General features: G+C 36.3%; 2 protein-coding genes across 2 annotated transcripts in view; one reads left to right on the top strand and one right to left on the bottom strand.

The window, feature by feature from the left end:
• The window catches only part of LOC139690467 (otoferlin-like), a 45,176-nt gene extending 31,331 nt beyond the window's left edge, over positions 1-13,845 (top strand). The window contains exons 11-15 of the mRNA XM_071587922.1: positions 1,031-1,164; positions 2,175-2,386; positions 3,892-4,169; positions 8,689-8,885; positions 13,741-13,845. Of these exons, the coding sequence (XP_071444023.1) occupies positions 1,031-1,164; positions 2,175-2,386; positions 3,892-4,169; positions 8,689-8,885; positions 13,741-13,845 (926 nt within the window). The remainder of the gene's footprint in view (positions 1-1,030; positions 1,165-2,174; positions 2,387-3,891; positions 4,170-8,688; positions 8,886-13,740) is intronic.
• Positions 13,846-20,051: 6,206 nt separating this feature from the next.
• ATPsynF (ATP synthase, subunit F) lies at positions 20,052-20,872 on the bottom strand. The gene is made up of 4 exons (XM_071587747.1): positions 20,739-20,872; positions 20,566-20,664; positions 20,373-20,489; positions 20,052-20,294 (listed from the first exon to the last, which is right to left on the bottom strand). Exons 1-4 carry the CDS (start codon positions 20,815-20,817, stop codon positions 20,263-20,265), a joined length of 327 nt encoding a protein of 108 aa, XP_071443848.1. The 5' UTR covers positions 20,818-20,872; the 3' UTR covers positions 20,052-20,262.
• Positions 20,873-21,722: the final 850 nt, after the last annotated feature.

The raw sequence follows: 21,722 nt of genomic DNA, 5'->3' as shown, positions 1-21,722 counted from the left end.
GATCTACCGAGAGCTCATCGACCATTTATGGGCGAGGATACAAATTTTATTGACAATGCCCCACCAGAGTTTTTTCCTTTCCCCCGCCTCAAATCTGTACTGAAAGAACGTCACCACGTTCCGGTGGAAGCGTTAAAATAGGCCGTGACGAGGGAGCTCAGCAGCATACCGGGCGCCGCCTTCCAGAAGGGCTCGAGGCGTGGAAAACCCGCTGGCAGCGGTGTGTGGACGCACAAGGGTGCTACTTCGAAGACTTTTAAATGAATGTATCAATTCTGGCCGTAAACTTTTTAATCGACTCAGTCCAATTACTTTTGGGACGTACCTTGTATATGTAACTAATACCTTAGATAAATTACCAATAAATTCATACGATTTCCAAGTATTACGGTATACGGTTTTTCAATGTCCTTCATATGGGCCATAATTAACAGCAGGAGAAGTTAAATATATAAGTGATTTAAATATAATGAAAAAATGAACTTCTTTGCTTTGCTTATTTTAAAATGATACATTTCCTTTTTACGAGCTATTATTATTTATTTTTTGTCGCATTAAGGTTTAAAGGAAGTTAGGTCATAAGAGTTAATCTATAAGTTGGGTAGGACAAACTAAATATGAGTAGAAAGATTTCTTCACTCTTTCCTCGCTTTTTTTCCAATTACAGATTTGGCGAATGTTATTTTCTACAAAATGGTATGCAAGTATGCGATGAAATTCATTTCCCCATCTTATTTTGGGTGTATGTCCAAAAGGGTTTACATGGGCAGCATCTAATTTTTAGGAATGAATTTCTCTTACTTTATAATATATTTTATACTTTATGCACTTCACTTGAACCATTTTTGGTTGCATCGTAAGTTAGTTTTTTATCAATTTTCAGTGAAAGTTGAAAATGTTTGCGCTTCACCAGTTCACTTATAAAGCATAATACTTAATGTCAATATTCCATTTCAAATAACCTCGATTTAAATTTTCCCCTTGGAAAACTACATGGAAAATTTAAACTAAGTAATTTTTTTTCTCAAAGAAACTCTGGCTCTGGCAGTCCTGAAGCAATGGGAGAAAGTATCTACACAAGAAGGAAAATCTGGACTTGCTTTGGTTCCTGAACACATCGAAACCCGATCGCTATTTCATCCAAAGAAGGGAAGCATAGTTCAGGTTTGTCAGAATTCCATTTTATACATTATGCAACGAGTAATTCCGAGTGTGTTAAGAAAAAGTTTACTAAAAATATTACAAAATACTGTATGTTAATACAGTATTAAAATAACTAACTACAGCAGTAGTATTGATGGACTATCGACAGACAATAGACCTATAAGATTAAAATTACTTATTCTTCTTTCACAGGTAAAAATGAAATGAAAATAAATACTTGAAATTGAATAGAATGGTTTGAGGCGTCACTTTGTGGAAGCGATTCATATCGGAAAAGAAATACTAAGTTATTCCACATGTATTTTATTAAACACGACCTAGGTTTCAACTTACAAAGTCATCATCATCACCTGATGATGACTTCGTAAGTCGAAACCTAGGTCGTGTTTAATAAAATTATGTCGAATAACTAAGTATTTATTTTCCGACTTGAAATTGACTCAGAGTGGAATAAAATAGTGTTTAATACAAAAGAGTGCTTTTGCCCCGAACAAACGGAAAATTATCATAAAATGAATGTCTTTCGAAAACTAGTTTTCAATGCTTTAAGTTTTCCATTCTTACATAATTCTTAATTTCAATTCTTATTTCTCTTATTTATACACACATCTCGACTTTTCCAGATATTTTATACAAAAAATAGGCCCCTTCCTGGTCTTTTCGGTTCTGCACAAACGTGCAGCAGCTTTCTAACATATGCAGTGCATTTCCCTAAAGCGTGCATCAGTGAGGTTATAAATACATGGGTGGTCGGAAAAGTTTCCGACCTAACAAAGATACAAGAAATTTTTTCGAAAATTTTTTAGATCGGACCTCAACAATTTATCTAAAACATGTAGGAAGTGTATCCGGGTTTATATTATTAAATGTAGACAAATGTTTGCCAATGGGGGCTTTATTGTCCATCATTCGGTCCGATTGTCCGAATTTTATTCATCCGTTTCCTCTTTCCTATCGCGTTTCTACGAAAAAAATATTTAAAGTCATTTTAAAATCTGTATTTTGTACAGGGGAAATTGGAGATGTGGATAGATATGTTTCGTATGCCCAACCGGATAGAAGACAAGGAGTCAGAAGAACATTTGCTTGGGCCGCCCGTTGACATCTCTCCTCGAAAACCCAGGGCTTATGAACTTAGAGTGGTAATTTGGAACACTGCAAGCATAGAATTACATGACACGAATGTTTTCAATGAGAAATCATCTGACATATACGTAAAAGGGTACGTTATTTTCCTTTATCTGAAGTTGAAATATTAAATTTCCATATTAAACAATAAATGTACCATAATACAATTACTTTCCAGGATAATTTCTCCCCCATTCAGAAATTAAGCTAAGTGACTTCCTTTATGTTAATAATAACATCATTTTATATTTGAAATTTTGGTCTGAAAGAAACGAATAAACCTTTTTTATGTAGTTTGAAAACAAGTTTATCTTCAGCGCATCCAATTGTAAGATATTAATCACTACATAATGCACAACATATAAAAGATCAGATGTGGGAATAATGCTGAAAATAAGTTCCTGGGCTCAGTGGCAGTTAATCTTCTAACTTTGGAATCAGTTACGAGTAACAATTACATTTCATAAAATAACAACTCAGCAACAAATAGAATAGTTACATTCGATAAAATTTAAAAGCGAACAAGGATGATGAGTTCACATCGACAAGAAAAGAATACGAAATTGTTTCTGTACATAGTTACTACTTTAATAAAAATTAATGCATTTCAATATGGATTAATAAAAATATAGCCGCCTGATGAATTAAGTGACATTTAGAGATCCAAAAACAAAAGTATTATTAATTTTCAAAAAGTTCCAAAAGTTAACGTTTTGGAGACAGCTGGTTTTGAAACTTTCTGCTTCCAAATCTTTAATGCTCGTCCTCCAAAAGGAACGGGAAGTAACTCTAGGGAATGCGTGAAGGAGCACCGATCTTATTGCGCCAACAGGGATACGGCATATACGGCGTATTTGCCACGCATTTTTGGGAGTACAGTCAATAAAGTGACTTCATCGCGGAGATCTTGCATTTTTAAGCAATTCACCCAATGTTGACGCCCGAATGCATAGAAACATTAAGACATGTTTATTCAGATAGTAAAATAGTGAATGACTTTCTGTTTTCATCCCTCTCGCCCCTCCTCGACATTATTTAATTCGCAAGTCCTTCAATGGTCCCACCAAACACTCCATTCACCCGGTCTCCGATTTCCACCTCATTGGTGCCTCCACTCTTACCCCTACCTCCCTCTCCAATTCCTTCACACTATTTAAGCAGAGGTTCTCCCGTACGGGCTACCTGATGACTATTTTTAGCCGAAACTCGGGTCGTTTCAATAAATTCCTGAAAAGGCTAAGTTAAATTTAGCTAAATGAAGGGCTAAATAGTGCAGTAGTCAAACACTTTCAAGGGAGGTATTTCGAACACAAAGTAAAAGCATTAAGATAAAAATTATTTAAAATAAAGGAGTACTAACACTGACGACAGATATTTTAAGCAAAGACATAAACAAAATATCGGTGACACGGAGCGCTTCATGGATACAAAAATCGCACGTTAAGGAACAAAGAAAATCGTAGATGGCGGTGCACCAAAGTTCCTAAATGATTTTAAGAAAACGATATTGTGATGGTTTCATCACTGCTGGTCTTGCTTCTGATCGGCGGGGTACTGCTAATACGAGTAGATGGTGAAATCTATGCATTTTGATTTCAGATGGTTGTATGGGCAAGACATTGACGGGCAAACTACGGACGTGCACTACAGATCACTAACGGGGGAAGGAAATTTCAACTGGCGATTCATTTTCCCGCTCTTATACCTGCAACCCGAGAAATGCTTAGTTTCGCCCCAGGAAGACAATCCCGCTGGCAAAGCGATTAAGTTCGTCCAGTTGCTCATCAACGATGGCCAAGAGAGCGGGAAAAAGATTCCCTGCCGCCTTAACTTCCAGGTCTGGGACGAGGACCGATTCACCGCTGACGACTTTATCGGTATTTATTTATCTAGCATTTATAAGATTGGTAAAACCAGTGAACGTCAACTGAACCTGGACCATAAAAAATATTATTAACGTTAAGGAATTGTTCTAACGCAAACGAAGGTTTCATTGGGCATTTAAACCGAACTGCCGGATAAAATATGAGGCAATGTGTAGTTCCGTTTACAATGGTTCACCTTTCATATTGTTGGAGAGCACATGCTACATACATGTTAATGAGGTTACGTATTTACCACGAGGCCCTACCTGAGGTTAGGTGATGGAGAACACACCGCAGAATATGTTGCAAGAGGTGACAATAATGCCGGAGAGCAAACCCAAAAACAAACACAGAAGACTACGGTAATCTGGAAATCCGTGTGGATCTAATGCCTGTTAAGCCATTTCAGTCGACCTGAAATTCAGCCAGGAGTTTTCCATACCTGCCCGAGGTCGAAAAAGGATAAATGGGGAATCTAGAGACTTCCGGCAGTTGGGTGCACGGCAAGGGTGGCAGCACGATATCATACAAAATCACTCGGGCACAAACTCTATAAATCATATTCTAGCCTACAGTACTGAAGTGCGATATTATGTTTCATAGATTTCCTTTAAGGTTTCCAACTCCCTCGAAATGCATACCGCGTCACTTTTCACCAAATGAATGTAAAGCCCAAGTCCACATTTAAATTTACTTCCATTTCTAATCATGAATTAGCCTAAAATAATATCCACCTGCCAGTATAAATATGTGTTCTTTACCAAAAGTACGTACAGACTAGTGTTCAAAAAGTGCGGTATCCGAGAGACTTGACAGTAAGTTCAAACTCGGATTGCTCTTGGAACTCCGACCACATACCAAAAAGGATTTCTTATCGGACACGCCGTAAGTAAGTGTTGATGAATTGGGACGAAGACATTCGATGGATGAAGAAGTAGATAGTTATACAAGAATTAGTTGACTGCCAACGTCTTTCGACAAAAGATCGAAACAAAATATTTTTTACTAACTGTTTGTCCTTAGATGAGTCGGAAGTCTTTACAACATTCCCTGCGAACCCTTTTTGTTGCATCAGATGAGAGTTCTCAGTGTGCTTGTCTGTGCAAGGTGAGGGCAAAGCTAACTACCCCGCGTAGAAGAAGAAGCACTTCCAGCAGTTAGTCAGCGAACCAATCTGCGTTAGTTGGAAAAGCCCAATCCTCTTTACTTTGCGATCGTACATTCAATTCAATCACGAAAATGGACGCAAGAAGCGCAAAGCAATTCTTGATCTAGAAGCGTGGAAATAATTTTAAGACTCGATCGCTTCCGCCTTTCCTCATTATCTCACATTGCCACAATTATGAAAAAACAGCTGAATCAAATATAGGACGAGAAGAGAAGGCTAAACCGGCAGCAAAAAATTACACAGGCACTGGGCCCCGATGCTGTATTTGAAATATTAAATAAGCACGTCGAACCAAAGGATCATTTCGCAATGTAAGTGTTTTACTTCTTGCGGATGGCCGTCGTTAAAATTTTCCAATAATAACAATTAGCCTAGAAACATTTCAAAATGTAAGGAAGCAATCCAAAAAATGGGCAAGGATAGGAAATTCCCTATACAAAAAATTATATTTAAAGCCGTCATACATTATACTTGAGTATATTTGCTCATGCTATCCATACATTTGTACATGCACGTACAAATCAACATAATTCAAGGTTCATTCTAATTTTCTTTTAGTTTTTGTTGTGCTGTATCCCGTGATATAGACACAGGAGAGCAGTTTCCTATCAACCTTCAACATCCTATCCCACTCGTTTATTACCAAGAACCACTGACTCTCAACATTAATCACCAAGGGAGGGATAATTAAAATATTTGCTATAATATTAATATTGCAGATTGTTACTGTTATTATATTTATTATGTGTATTATACTAATGTATTTCATTCATTATTTTCCTTCTGAATATTTTATGATAAAATGATTTTGGGAGTTAATGATTTTTTATTGAAACTATGATTCCCGTACTAAAGTATAATTCAATGCAGCCACTCCTATAAAATTTTTCATTAGTTTAATAAATGAATCTTAGCTCTCAGTAAGGGATTTTTAATAAGCTATAGTACTCTTTGTACTCTAGTGCTCTCTCTCATTTATGTACTTTGTACTATAGTACTCTCTCTCATTGAGGAATCGTTTTGTAAACAAGAGCCACTTAGTCGTGTTGCAATGCATAAGTTTGGATCCCCTAACCACAAATGGGTTCTATTAGGTGTCTGTGTCCAGCTACCTACCCATTGGGTGGAAAGTAGTGACTGGTAATTAAAGAGACAGACAATATGCTTAGGTTTCTAAATTTGTTCCAACGAAGCAGGGTATTTAAAATACTGCATGCATTCCAATTTTAAAACAATGACAGCGCTACATCTTATTGGTATTTTTTACACTAACCATCACATTAATTTCCAAAAATTCATAAACTTATCAATGAAAGTAATGAGCCTTAAAACTTTGGTTTCTCAAATAATACAACCAAGGTTTTCAACTGAGATTTTCAATAATATCTCAAAAATGACACGCTGACAAATGTTTCTGAAAATGTTGTTATTGGTGAGATTTGTGAATTCATAGCAATAATTTTATTTCAAATTTAAAAGTTAATAGAGGTATAGTAATATGTTCCAGAAAAATAATTTTACTACTTTTCAATATTTTTCAACTTATTTTTTCTGTAACTCAATTATGCCCTGCTCATTAATATTTTTTACATTTTCTTGATTTTGATTATCCCTTCCATTAATGCAACAATAGATTATTAAAATATAATTACTAATTAAAATATAATATAAGCATGCTCCATTTTAGATATTTCTCTTTATAAGACATTATTATTATAGGTAATCTACCATTTTAGGTAGGTTTTGAATGGTAACAACTACCTAATAAATATCTTCTCTCTCCTAACAAAACACAAACCAACATCCTACTCTACAACAAGTCCCACTTCATCTCCCTATACTTCCTTCCTCCCTTCATTCCATCCAAAACCCCTATCCTGTTTCTGCCCATTCCTCTCTTTCTTAACATTCTCCCCTCTATCATTCTTCAAAATCCCATTGCCAATCAATATGCTCTGCATCCATTTCTTCTGTCTCCTTAGGATTTCTCACAGCAATTCCCTTTTCTCCCTCAAAATACCTAGCACTTCCACATTTGTTTTCCTTTCTGTCCACTTCACCCTCTCCATCCTTTTCTGAACCTACATTTCAAAAGCCTCCAAACTATGCCTATCATCCTGCTTCAATGATCATGTTTCCATGCTGTACACGACTACACTCCAGATCAAAGTTTTAACAAACCTTTTCTTTACATCCTTACTCAATGTCCCTGTCATCAATTCCTTCCTCCTTGTGAAAGTTTCTTTGCCTAGCACAACCCTTTTCCTAAGGCCCCTAACTTTGACCATTTTGGTCTAAAACACTTCCAAGATACGGAAACTGTTCCACCTGCTCTATTTTTTCCCTCCTATTTTGACATTAAACATAACCTTTCACTTTCTGGAGAGCCGCATAGACTTAGTTTATGCAATTTATATTTATCCTCATTCCATATCTATTGCGCTGAATTTTCAAACCACTCGACGAATTCCTTTGCTGACAGACAAACTAAAGCTTGGTCATCAGCAAACCAAACTGATTTTATGAATTCCCCTCCGACTTTCATTCCTACTTCCAGTTCTTCCCATGCCTCTTTAATCATTTCCTCTGCATACAGGTTGAACAGCAACGGTGATAATGGGCAACCCTGCCTCACACCTCTTCCTAACACTGCCCATCCAGACTCTCTGTTCCCTCCTCACACCTGAGCAATCTGAGACATGTACAGGTTGCAGATTAGTCTCCTGTCCATCCAATCTATTCCTATTTTCTGCAATATACTCATCCGTTTTTCCCAATTCACTCCATGAAATGCCTTTTCAAAATCTACAAGACAAGTAAATACATCCTGATTGTATTTTAAATTCCTCTGTAATAGTGATCTCATAACTGCAATGGGATCATGCATGCCTCTCCCCTTCCTAAACCCTAACTGGTCTTCTCCTAAATAATCATTTGCCCTGCTCTAAATCCTTTAGTTGGAGATTTTGAGAACCACTTTAGCTGCATGCAAAGTCAAACTTATTGTTCTGTATTCCTCACATGATGTAGCCTTTACCTTTATTGAAATAGGAACTAACACTGATCTCACAAAGTCTTCTTCATTCCTTTCTCATAAATTCTACGAATTAGTCCAGAAAGACTCTTTCTTCCACATATTTTAATGTCTATAACTTAAAATTATTAGCAGAATGAATAGTAGTATGAATAAATGTATTCTCCCAGCATGTTATGAAAATTATTTTGTGAAAGTCATCATCGCTGATGATTAAAGAAGACAATTACTGTAAAAGACACCCATTTTCATTTAAAGTATTATATTAATAATAAAATGTATAATGCTCACTGATGGAATATAGAATTTTACATTAATTATTGTCACAGGTGCACTTTCTTTAGACCTTACTAACTGCCCAGTTGGAGCCAAAACTGCAAAAGCATGCGATGCTATGCTTTTGGAGAACAAACGACAGAAGGTGGACATGTTCAAAGTAGGCCGACTAAAAGGATGGTGGCCTGTTGTCAAATCAGAAATCATAGAGGACAAAAATAAAAAGAAAGTTAACAATCTGATACTGACTGTAAGTTTACATTTCATATACTTTTTCTGAGTGAAAATTTTCTCATTTGGAGAAAAGACTAAAATGCAAAAAATCCATTTATATATAAATGTCTCCAAGTTTATCATCACAATTAAAGAAAATGATGCACAGGCACTGGGATACTAATGCTAAGAAAGGGCTTCAAATTTTCCCTACTCTGAAGATGCCATAGATTATAAGACATATCCTTAATTTAATAATAGACTTTAGCTAATTAATATTTCACCCATCTGTTAGAAATTCAGAATCGAATTGGATGAGCCATATTCTAGATAGACTTGAAACTGTCAACCCTGTCAACACTACACACAAATTACATTGCCAAAACTATGACAGATATCAATTTCTTTTTAAAAAAAATTATGATTTGTAGGTGCTGTAATGTCACAACTTCAATGAGGTATGACAATTTTGTCAACCTCCCTTTTGTCTTTTCCTCCCTCTACCTCAATGGCTTAATTTTCTCCCCTCTTTCAAAGTCTTCAACATTCCATTGCTAATCAAAATGCTATGCGTTAACTTTTCTTTTCTCCATTAATATTTCCTGACAAACACAGTCTCCTTCCCCACCATGCCAATCTGAAAGATTCTGTCCATTTTACTTCCTCAAAAGCCTCTGATCTGCACCAATATCTTGCCTCAGCAACAAAGTTTCTGTGCGACCATGCCATATATCAAAGTTTTCATAATTATTCAACCTCCTTATGCAATGTCCCCATTATCTATTCCCTCCTCCTAACAGCCTCTTTGTCTAATGCTATTCTTCTCTTTATGCCCCTACTATTTTGACCATCTTTGTCCAAAACACTTCCAAAATAAGTAAACTATTCCATCTACTCAAGTTTATGCCCTCCATTATCAATATTTATCTTAGTCTTTCTATTTCTCAAAAACCTCATATCCTTGGTATTCCTAACACTTGTATTCATCCACTGCATCTCATGACAGTAATTTTCTGATGAGCTCAATAATGATTGTAATCCATCAGCTGACTATCTGAGTCCAGATATATCATCCACAAATCTGATTTTATAGATTCCCCACCAAATTGCATGTGTATTTGCAGCTCTTTCTATATCTCCTTCACTATTGCCACAGCATACAGGCACTGCACCTGTATAATAAAGTACCCAGGAGACAATGGATGTTCATTTCTTCTTCCAAACACTACCCATCCAAACTCTCCATCTACCACGCTCAGCAGACTGAAGCATATGAAATGCAATTATTTTTTTAAAGTATTTATTGAACAAATTTGCACAAACACTTCAAATTCTTCAAAGTACTGTCCTTGAGCCTCTACACATTTTTTCCAGCGACTCTGCCATGACCGGTATGCACCCTGGAAGGCATCTTCAGGAAACTAGTAAGGTCTTCGTCATGGCTGATTGGATCTCTTCTATGGGTAAAAAATGGGTTCCTTTCAGGGCTGCCTTAATCCGAGGGAACAAAAAGAAGTCTGCTGCGGCGATGTCAGGACTATAGGGGGGTGGGGTAGCATTGGCACCTGGTGTTTGGCCAGGAGCTTGTGGACTTGTAGAGTATTGTGGCAAGGCGCATTGTCATGATGGAGTTGCCACGTAGCAGAGATGTCTTTTCTAATCCTGATGACCCTTTTTCCGAGTCTATCCAGCACATCCATGCAGTGGGCAGCGTTAACTCTCTATCCTTGAGGAACAAACTCCTTATGAGCCATTCCTTTACTATCAAAAAAGACAATGAGCACTCTTTCAACTTTGGCGTTTTGTTTCATATTCAAAAACCCAGGTTTCATCACCAGTGATTACGTTGTCCAAAAAATGTTCATTGTTCATTTTCAATGAACAATGAGCAATGTCTCTTGGTCATCTGACAACACCTTGGGCACGAGCTTGGAGCATGCTTTCCTCGTCGCAAAATCTTCAGTAACAATGCAAAACACAACAGTGGACAACAATTTCAGTTCATTGGCAACCATCTTGATACCCAATCGATGGTCAAAGTCCAACAATTGTCGAACAGGAGCCACATTGTGGTCAATTTTGCTGGTTGATGACCTCCCAGAACGTTGTTCGTCGTAAACCTCTACCTGGCCCTCCTTGAGGGCCAGGTAGACCCTAGGAACCACCTTGAAGCTTGTGAGAAGGACACAGCAGAGTCCCCATAAGGCTTATGAATCATTTTGTTAGTCTTCTCTAGAGATTTTTTTCAGTTTAGCACAAGGCTTAATCATGTTACGTTGCTCGATTGTCAACTATTTTTTTTGCGACACGGTCAGGGCACAGAGGTTTACAATAACTGACGTCCTGCCGCTTCCACATCTTGGAGAGCACTGAGACCAATTTCACAGCAATTCTTAGCATCCCCCCCACTTACTCTAAGTGGTTCGATCCCACTCCGACCAATGGGAATGGTGCAGACAATTCAATTGCATTACTTTCGGAACGCACCCTGTACTCCTATCTCCTGCAACACATTCATTAATTCACCCAATTCACTCTATTGATTACCTTCTTGAAATCCTAAAAGCAATCAAAAACATCCTGGCTGTATTGTAAATTTCTTCCACTAGTGACCTCATTACTGCTATAGCATTATGATATGTCTAGTCTCCTCTTCCTGAACCCAAACTGATCATCCACTAAATATTTATTTAACTTCTGTTGCATTCTTTGATTGATGACTCCTTGTACATCCTTACTCTGAAATTTATTGTTCTAAAATTCTCGAGTGAAATATCTATGTATAAATTTTACCTTCTTACTTCCTGACAGCACTTTCATTTTCCTGTTCATTGCACCAATTTCACCTTTTCTCCATTAACTTTCCAAATCCCCACACCTAAATCCTTCACCATTCTTCTTTCTCCCAATTAGTTTCCCACCTCCGTTTATTATTTACCTTTTTGTACTTCTTTCTACTTAACTCTATGTTAAAATTTTTCCATTTCTATCAACTGTTTATCTTCCAAATCATCTAGTCTGCAATCCTACTCTCAGGGCTAGTTATGTTTCCTCTTTATTGTTATTATTGTTCATTAAAACAAGCCAAAACCACTACCCAAAGATCAGTTTGTAGGTGAAGATAGAGCTCATCTAGTACTAAGCCACATGACATGTGACATTCACAGATCAGAGTAGGAGGCCCAGTTTCTTTCCCTGCATCGTTCATCAGTCGCTTCCAATATCTCTTTTTGATATGTTCCCATCTTTCTTATACTGCACCCATCACCATGTCCTCATGCATTTTTTCAATTCCTCCAGTTAATCCTTACTTTTTGGTCTGTTGGAGGCTTCAACAATTCATTCCTTCATCTGTATTCTCTGTTTTATCTTCTTGAATACAATGCTACACTTGATCGATGAAATATTATCTCAATCAATCTACTCTTGGTAAACTGTGCTAATGTATCATGCTGTATCTCAATTTGCAGCTAGCAATTGTATATTCTAAGTGATATCTCTCTCTGAATTTCTTAAAATTTTCCATGCATTCCTACATCTATGGTGTTGTTTAAACTAATCAGTTATGATTAAACCATTTCTCCTGTAGAACTCATTGTTTTCTCTGCACTATCATCACAATGTTCCAACCCCAAATTTCCAAAAAGGTTCTGCTATATCTTCCAGCCCATGAGCAATGGTTGGTATTGAGACCTGAATAATAAAAAATTCATAATTTCACCTTTTACCTCTACCAGAAATATTCTATCACTTGCCTGCTCTATTTCCACACTTCTTCCTTTTTGTTCAATATTACCACCACCTCTTACTGCCTCTTTTTCCATCCATTGTATAAAACTCTAACTATTGCTCCAGTAGTACCTGCTGTCTTTCCATCCCAAGTTGCACATCCCAAGCAAATTTAAATTTCTTCTTTCCATCATCTGCTTTATATTTTCTTATTTCCCAGTCCTCAAAACCCTCCTAACATTCCAAGTCCCTATTTTAACTGGCACAACACCCTTCTGTGTCTGTTGTTACAGTCCTTCGGAATTAAAACCATTACTACTACTACTCATAAAACACCTCTCAGGAGGCATTATCAACTCCATACATGAGGCTCACTTTGAACCATTTGCAGATCAAGATGGACACCACAATGACACCTTCTATAACATATTTCTTGTTTGATTCCAAGTAGGAGTTATAAAGTACTAAGGGTGCAAAAACGGAAAAATTTGATTTTAAGATAAGCATTTACATGTAAAATCTTATATCTTTCTTCAGTATTCTCTCCTTCCCACTCAACATTATGGTCTCCCCACAAAAGTGACTATGCTTTCACCCCACCAAATTTTGAAAAGGTACCTACTATATCAAAATTTACTTGAAATTTTGATCACTCACTTTCGAACTACACATGGGATTTGGTTATATAATTTTGTGATCAAACATAACCACACCATATAAGTACATGTTCGTTGATAGAGGGGCCCCAACATGGAAAATGTAGAGATATGGATATAAGTGAACAGAAACCAAGCATCATAGTCTCTTGAATAAACACAATGGAACTTATGATTACAATTATCCAACTAAGAACTGTCATAACAATAAGAAAGCTATGGGCAATACAATGACAGAGAATGTGGGTTTGATGTACTGTGAAATGAATTGTAGTAAGGGACCTGATGGTTTTCCGCAAAAACAATGTGTGATACCATTGAATAAAATTTGATATTGTATATGTGACTTGAATGATTACTTCTTTCATTCTGAGTAGATCTTAGACTAAGACCCTCATTCCAAGGTAATTTGCTCCTAATATTCCCATGAAATAATGCTGAAAAGCATAGTCCTCCAAGATTTGATAATCACATTTATTTATTGTAACCTCATAATTTACTTCAAAGGGTAAGATTGAGGCAGAGATACAGATGTTGACAGAAAGTGAAGCCCAAAAGAGGCCTGTTGGGAGAGGAAGAGAAGGACCCGAAGCTTTACCAGAACCAAAGTAAATTGATGATTTTCTTATTTCATAAATCCTGATCATGGGTCTGTTTATGAAAGTTATACTTTGGTTTACAAGTCCTTGTCACTTTGACATTTGGAGTCTGATAATGGCAATAAGTAGTGCAGCAATTGTTACTTGCACACGTTACAATATATGTGAATTCAAATTATTTGTATTAAAGTTAAAACTGTATTCAGAGGACTGGTAAATTGAAATAACATTGACAACTGGTTTTCAGATCAACAAAACCATAAATTCTTCTCTTCCCACAAAAAAATTCAAAAATTCTGAGATCTCCTTAAGAATTAATATTCACAAGAACTCAAATCATCGAGGGAGTAAGATAAAATATAAGAATTACTAGTCATTAAGGCTTCTGAGTATGCTATAGAAATTTTTCAGGGAAGCACTTTTTTAAAGAATAGGTTTTTAGGGCACAAACTTGGGATTTAAATGTGTTATTTTAATGCCTGGTTGGGAATTTACAATGTTTTTTTGTTCTTTGGCAAGTACTTGGGAAATAAATGGGTGGATAAAGAACAATAATTGAACAGTCACTGATTTATATCATATTTATTATCATATCTTGAGACAAATAACCTATTATCCACATCTCAACATAGATTTAGGAAAACAAGGCCCACTACAACAGCCACATATCACATGGTGAATCAAATACTTTCAGGATTGGATAATAGAACTGAAACTTTGGGATTTTTTTTATTTCAGTAAAGCTTTTGACTTCATCAATCATCAGTTACTCCTATATAAACTGAAATGCTATGGTATAAGAGGCACACCCTACAAATGGATTGAATCTTATCTAAGTGAACGGCATCAGTACGTTGAGCTCTCGAGAACTGGCTTCAAATTTGTTTCCCCTGGTAGAGAAGTAACACTGGGTGTTCCCCAGGGTTCTGTACTTGGTCCTATTTTATTTTCAATCTATATCAATGATCTCCCAGACAATCTTAAGTTCATTAAGGGGATAGACCCAATACTGTATGCTGATGATACAAATATCATTGTATCAACCTCCTCAGTAGACAGTTTGACAGAAAGAGCAGCCGAAGTAGCTCAGATTTTCAATGAATGGTGTCTTCATAACTTTCTAAAACCCAATATAAATAAGTCCAGCCTGATTTATTTCAATAATAAAAAGAAAGTTTCATCTGCAATCTCAGTAGATGTAGAAGGTGTGAGCATTCCCCAAAATTCCAGTACCCAATTCCTGGGAGTAATCCTGCATAAAAACATGTCTTGGGAGGAACATATTTTCAAATTACATAGCAAGTTAAGCTCCCTATGCTTCCTTATTAGAAATACAGTATTAGATATTCTGTAAATTTAGAGGTCCTTCTATCCATTTAATATGGTGAATTTTATTCTCGTGTTACTTTCAGTATCCTCTTCTGGGGTTCCTCTCCCCATGTGGGTATAATCTTCAAAATCCAAGAGGATTATACATATTATGAGCAATGCTCCTTGCGATGCAACATGTAAACCTCTCTTCAAAAGACTTGGTTTATTACCAGTACCTTGCATATATATATTTAATGTCATCTTACATGCAATGGGTAATATTTCCCAGTACAAGTCCAACCACAATTACCATAGTCACTATACAAGAACCTGCAATTACCTGCACCAGCCATTTGTCAGGACACACAATACTGCCCATGGGCCCAGAGCAATGGGCTTAAGGTTATTCAATAAACTTCCCCATGAAATCAAATATGAAAAAAAAGTACCTGTTTTCAAGAAAAAGCTGTTTAACCTTTTAAAAAATAATATGTTATATTCTGTGAATGAATACCTTGAATTGTCGCTATGCATCAATTCTGGCTTAAACAATTAATATGTAATTATACTAGTGTATTGGTATGTATATATATACATATTGTATCTCTTCTAAAATTGTGAAATTTATATCTGACGTGTCCTATATTTGTGTATGTATGAATATGCAACAAATCTCCGGACAAATAAATGTATTATTATTATTATTATTTAGGGAGGACATACAATAGAGTAAATAGTGAAAAGTAGTTAAAGGTTTTGAAAGAATATGGCATAAATGAAGCAGCTATAAAATGTTATACAAGAAATGTATGAAAACAGTAAGGCAAGAGTAAGAGTGACTTATTTGAGTTATTCAATGAAAATATAGTACGGTGTGAAAGGATGCATAATTACTGTTAAATGTTTTTATTCAGTATGAGAGATGGATGCATGAAAAAGATAGGTCTAATGATTGGAGATGTAAATCTATCTATTCTTCAATACAAAAATGAACTAATGCTGGCCCACAAGATCCACATGAATTTCTGAATTGCTTCACTGAGGCAACACAAAATAGAACAGCAGGGCAATACTTTCTAAATGGAAGTACACACGTACCTGTAGATGTGGTTGATATAGGGACTGAAAAATGCTTGCAAAGGGTGAAATACTTGAAAATGGTTTTGCATACCTCAGAAGCAGAATGTTTGGTACAATTGATGAAGAGAATGGTAGAAAGGGAGGATGTGGAATATATAAAAAAAAACCATAACCACAGGAACCAGCGCGAAGGTCGCTTTGGTAGGTAATGTTAGAGTTCACCCAGTACTAAGCCCAATGGAGTGTGAAATTCACACATCACGGCAGGGAGGCCGGTGCCTTTCCCTGGGATTACAAGGAAGATCTGGGACACGAAAAATCACATAGCTTGGGTGAAGCTGCAGGCGCCCAGAGCAACTTACCCAGGATCCGAACCCGGGCCCTCTGGTCAGTAGTCGAATGCTCTGCCAGGACTACTGCGACCCAATTTGTGGAATATACTGGTGTCAAAAGATTAATCTTGGTCTAATTCGACATGAAAATGCAGCAGCAACTAAGGAAGAGAGCAGTCAAATATCTTGTATGGATTGTTTTATGTATGGTAGAGAAGCATGCACAGTAGCTGAATGGGAAAGCAAATGAATAAATTTAGAAGAGTACTTAACTTCAAATGGTCTGCCAGGTTTAGAAATACAGGGGTGTTGAGATGATTAGAGGAATAAAGAAAGTTGTCTAACAATATTTCAGACATTAAGGGGAATTGGATTTAGCATATACCTATGAGTGAATGATTGCTACATGATGTTTTAGAAGGAATGGTGGATGGACAAACAAAAGAGGAAGAAGGAAGATGATTTGTTTTCTCAAAAGAAGAGGAAATTACAGAGGTTGGAAGAGAACAAAGAGAGATGGAGACACTAGGGATTTGTGTAAGCAGACAACACTTGATGATGGAGGCAGCAAAAATTTCAGAGAATGAACATGTTTTACGCCCACATAATTGTGTGAAAAATTAAATTTGGATATGCTAGGACACGTCAACTATACGTAGTAGACATGAGTATTTGTGATAACGATAGGAGTGATAGGGTGTAAAATATGTGGGTAATGAGATAACAATCAGATGCACCAGTATAGGCAAGCATGAAAGATGTATGGTATGCTGATATGGCAATGTTGGGGGGAATGGATAAAAGTAGTCTGTTTAGACTTTGCCCAACCAAAAGAGAAAAGTGTAAAGGGTTAGCAGTATATGAAATTGTAACCATAACCACTTCAATTATTTTTCGGCACATGGCACTCCTTCCAGCCAAATTGAAGTTCCAAAACAATCCTAGTTGCTTCATTTTGCTACACTCACACCTATTCATATGGAATACCACTTGACTTGAAAGTATTACCTTTGGACAAATGTGTACTCTGCTTGAAAATGCTACATAAGTGGTGGTTGCTTCATACTGTTTTATAAAAACTAGAACAGGGTAGCCACTGGTATTCTAGACTCCACTACCTGAGTTTTTCCCATTGAATGGCTATCTTTTTCCTTATTTTTCTCCTGAACTTATAATAGGAGTATTGGTTACAATGGCAGGTGACCAACAGCTGAGGTCACTTTTACCATTGGAGATGGGTAGGTGATTTGGTTGAGTTAGGATTTTCAGGGAAAGAGAGAAGGACAGAGAGAAACCCAGCATAGGCAATAGACTACTCATTAGCAATATATGCCAAGGTTCCATAGTTTAACAGCCCATTCAAAGTACTAAGCAACATGATTCTCATTGGAATTTCTAGATTCCCAATTCAAATTCCTTCTGTTATTAAAGTAAGAGGTGAGGATATTTCATTTCTGTCAGTCGACTGACAGAAATGAAATATCCTCACCTCTTACTTTATTTGGGCCATTGAACTTGATTCCTATATCAATGGTTTCTCATTTAGGTCAGCAAATATGGTTTTTAAAAATTAATATTTCCCATTTATTTAATCAAGCCATGAAGTTGCAAACGCATTTTTCATTAATTTCACTGATAAATCATTTCAGGCGGCCAGATAATTCATACTCCTGGTTAAGAAACCCAATCAATGGTTTTAAATATGGAATTTGGAAGAACAATAAGAAAAGAATCATCGTGTGGTCAATTACTGCTTTGTTAATTATTTTTGTTCTGCTAATTTTATACTCATTTCCTGGGTACTTAATAAAAAAGATACTTGGAGCCAAATGAGCTCCACTAAGTTAGCTGCTGCGCCTGGTTATTACAGGTATATATTTTTTTTATATCATAATTAGAACTTATTCAACATTCAATTAATTATTTTGTCACAATAACTGCATCAACCAGATAAGTACATTTTTCAAAAGTATCCCAAGATACCATTTAAGGATTAACAAATGCATGGATATACAATATATATATATAATATAAATAATATATATATATATATATATATATATATATATATATATATATATATATATATATATATATATATATAAACTTACCACCCTCCTTATGAGACAAACTCAAATAAATTTTTTTAAACTTAAAGATTAGGTATTGGTTTTAACCAGATAGTCAAAGAATGTTCATTACATTGCATATCCTAATCTACTAATGCTTTTTCGTGTGAAATCACTCGTGGTCAATTACAATTCATGATTTTCTTCTAATTGATCTCATTAGTTTTATTGCCCTTGATTACCAATTTTATCAGGTTTGTGCAAGTCCCTCATTATTTAGAAATATTTTTTTAAGGTAGCCTGACAAATTACATTCTGTATATTTTAATATGAAAAAACATATCTTGAAAAACTTGCATGAATTTGGAGAAACTGTTTCAACTGTATGAAATAAATTTCATTTTAAAACATTCCTTTGCCATGTTTTATCAAAAAAAAAGATTCATCCCAATGCAAAGTTGCCTTTACAGGTCAAAAATAACAATTAGATTGATTTTTTCACCATGAACACCACTTCACTCAAATTTTTTTACAGAACTGAAAGCATTTTGTGTGACTACCATGCTGGTGTGTTCAAAATTTTAAGGCTGAATAAGTGCGATGAACAAACCACGCAACTGGAATAATACGTTTTCCTAAATTTTTACAAAAATATTGTGGCAATGTTTTTAAACAAACAAATAATAGTCAATTAGTTGTTTTCCAATTATCTATGATTTGATTTTTTATCTCCACATTTTGACCATGGTTAGGATATAATCGAGATTCCTTGACTCATGTTTCATGGTTGGGTCAATCCGAATGAAGGGTCATTACTTTCGATTGGCCGAATAGCGAAGCATCAATTAATGTTGAAATATAAAATAAACTGAAATATAACGACCGAACTTCTCGCTCACTCTTCTTTACACCCGTAACTACAAATTTCCCTTTTAATAATGTTGTAACCCTGATGTTAATTTGCTGTAACTGGTTTGTTAAATCAAATATTTTAGTAGAAATGGATTTTTGATTTCGCTCAACGCTGTTAAATTTCATTCTACGGCCAGGCCTAAAGGACCAAACGACCTTAATTACAAGAAAATTCGAGGTGGTGGTTAACTTAAAGAAATTTTTCCCGGAGGTAACATCCATCACAATAGGCATTGCCATGATTCCACGAACGTTTAGAGGACGTCTAGTGAGACAAATACCAAAATTATGCCACCCATATACCTCTCGCCGCTCACCCTTCGGAGGTATGGTACACCTTGTTGACGTACCTAAAAATAGCTCTTGAGGAAAGTACTTTCATAAAGTCTACTTCTACGCCAAACTTAACGAACAATGTCCGAATGATCACAATCAGATAAAATCAGTCGGAACATACGTCATTAATTAACATTTGGATTTCATGGTCATTAAAACGTGATTACAATACAAGAAAATAAGGTGCAAGACTTTCAGAATTTATTATAACCGAAGTTGCACATTAATTTGAGTTAACAATGAAATTATTACTCACAAAAACATTCAATAAGAAACCCCAACACGAATGCTTACATATGAGTTTTATTTTTTGGCTAAGCCAAATATTTATACAATTGCTATGCTACACCACTCGGATACAGGAATATATTCCAGTTGAATTCGAGTCTCTCACCAATGGTACTTGTAGTTCCTATGGCGGGCTGAAACATAAAATTTACCATAAGTACTTGTAACGATTTTATCGAAATCACATCGTCCGATACCAGCATATTACGTACTTATTTTTCCGTAGTTGGTAATATAGAAGAACGCCATCGCAGCAACTGTAAATTGAAAAAATGGTGCGATTCCTGCACGACGGGGCTGAATATACTTATGCTGCCAACGCCACCAAGCTGTAATTAAAAAGAACGACTAAATATCGAACAAACCTTAAGGAATTTAATAATAATGCACAAATACACAACTCACCTCGGCTAAAAGCGCCAGCGATTGCTGAAGGACTTTTATTTCTTCTACCTAGCCATGATCCTAATTCACCAAGCTTCACTTGGCCAAAGGGTACATCAGCTGCAATGAGTTAAGTCACATAAGACAAACATTCCAGTATTATACTTCACATATGTAGCCAGTAGATCACTTACGTTTGCCATAAAAACGGGCTGGATCATATGGCCCATGAACTTTGGGATTATAATCGACAGGATAGTCACCGAAACCCATTTCTGGTAGTTATGTGTTCTCTTCCTTACAACAAAAGACCCTCGAAATATTCCAGCGTACTAAAAATCTCGAGATATAAAACAATTGAAAATTTGAATGCGACTCATAAACCAATGCGTAACTTAAAAGTTATAGTAGTTAAAATGTAAACTATATACACTCTTTCATGCATAAAATTATTATTAATTTTTTACCCTAGGAAAAAATAAAAGATGTCTGCTAAAGTGATTTAGTGAAAATTGATATTTCCTGGTACTCGTACGGGACGTTCGTAAGTTCAAATTTAGATGCACGACCAGAACAGCGTTAAAATATAATGGTTGTTGTGGAAAGAACACCTCGAGTCTTCCACAACAATTCGCGGGGATAACACAAGGCCATTCTTCCCAATGGCTGTTGGTACATGTAGGGAAAATAGGGACACCAGTTTCATGATTGTTGTCCAGGATGTTGGCCATTCACCTTCCTAAGAGTGCTATACAGCAATTAAGTACGACCTGATTGGTGTAAGAATGAGTGTGTGTGTACATCTATATTAATGATTGAATATTATCCTTTCGTTTCTTATGGGCCAAGCGCTCTTTGAGTTGATAGGCATGCAGGCATACCCACTGAGAATACCCATATTTTCTCCATTCAGTTATTGGGTAGTAGTAGTTTTTTGTGGGAGGCGACCGACAGCTAAGGTCATTTGCGCAATTAGGGATGGATGGGAAAGAAAGGGTGGAGAGAAACCCGTCGTCGGCATTAGCCTACTCTTGTCGAAAGGCGCCAAGGGGTTCGCAGTTTAACGCCCCAACCAACGGACGTCGTACTCACTCAAAGTGCTATCCACAAAGCACCTTCAATAGGGATCGGGATAGCGCCCAACAATATTTGTCTCCAGGATTTGAACCTGGGCCCTT

The sequence above is a fragment of the Hetaerina americana genome, unplaced genomic scaffold, assembly GCF_022747635.1.
Source record: "Hetaerina americana unplaced genomic scaffold, ioHetAmer1.1.p SCAF_3, whole genome shotgun sequence".
Classification (NCBI taxonomy): domain Eukaryota; kingdom Metazoa; phylum Arthropoda; class Insecta; order Odonata; family Calopterygidae; genus Hetaerina; species Hetaerina americana.
This window is presented reverse-complemented; position numbering and strand designations above follow the sequence as displayed.

Coding starts and splice junctions, on each gene's coding strand:
- ATPsynF (XM_071587747.1), bottom strand. CDS start 20,817: ATGGGTTTCGGTGACTATCCTGTCGATTATAATCCCAAAGTTCATGGG. Junction 20,490..20,565: donor CGCTGGCGCTTTTAGCCGAG/GTGAGTTGTGTA, acceptor TTTTAATTACAG/CTTGGTGGCGTTGGCAGCAT. Junction 20,295..20,372: donor TACCAACTACGGAAAAATAA/GTACGTAATATG, acceptor TTTATGTTTCAG/CCCGCCATAGGAACTACAAG.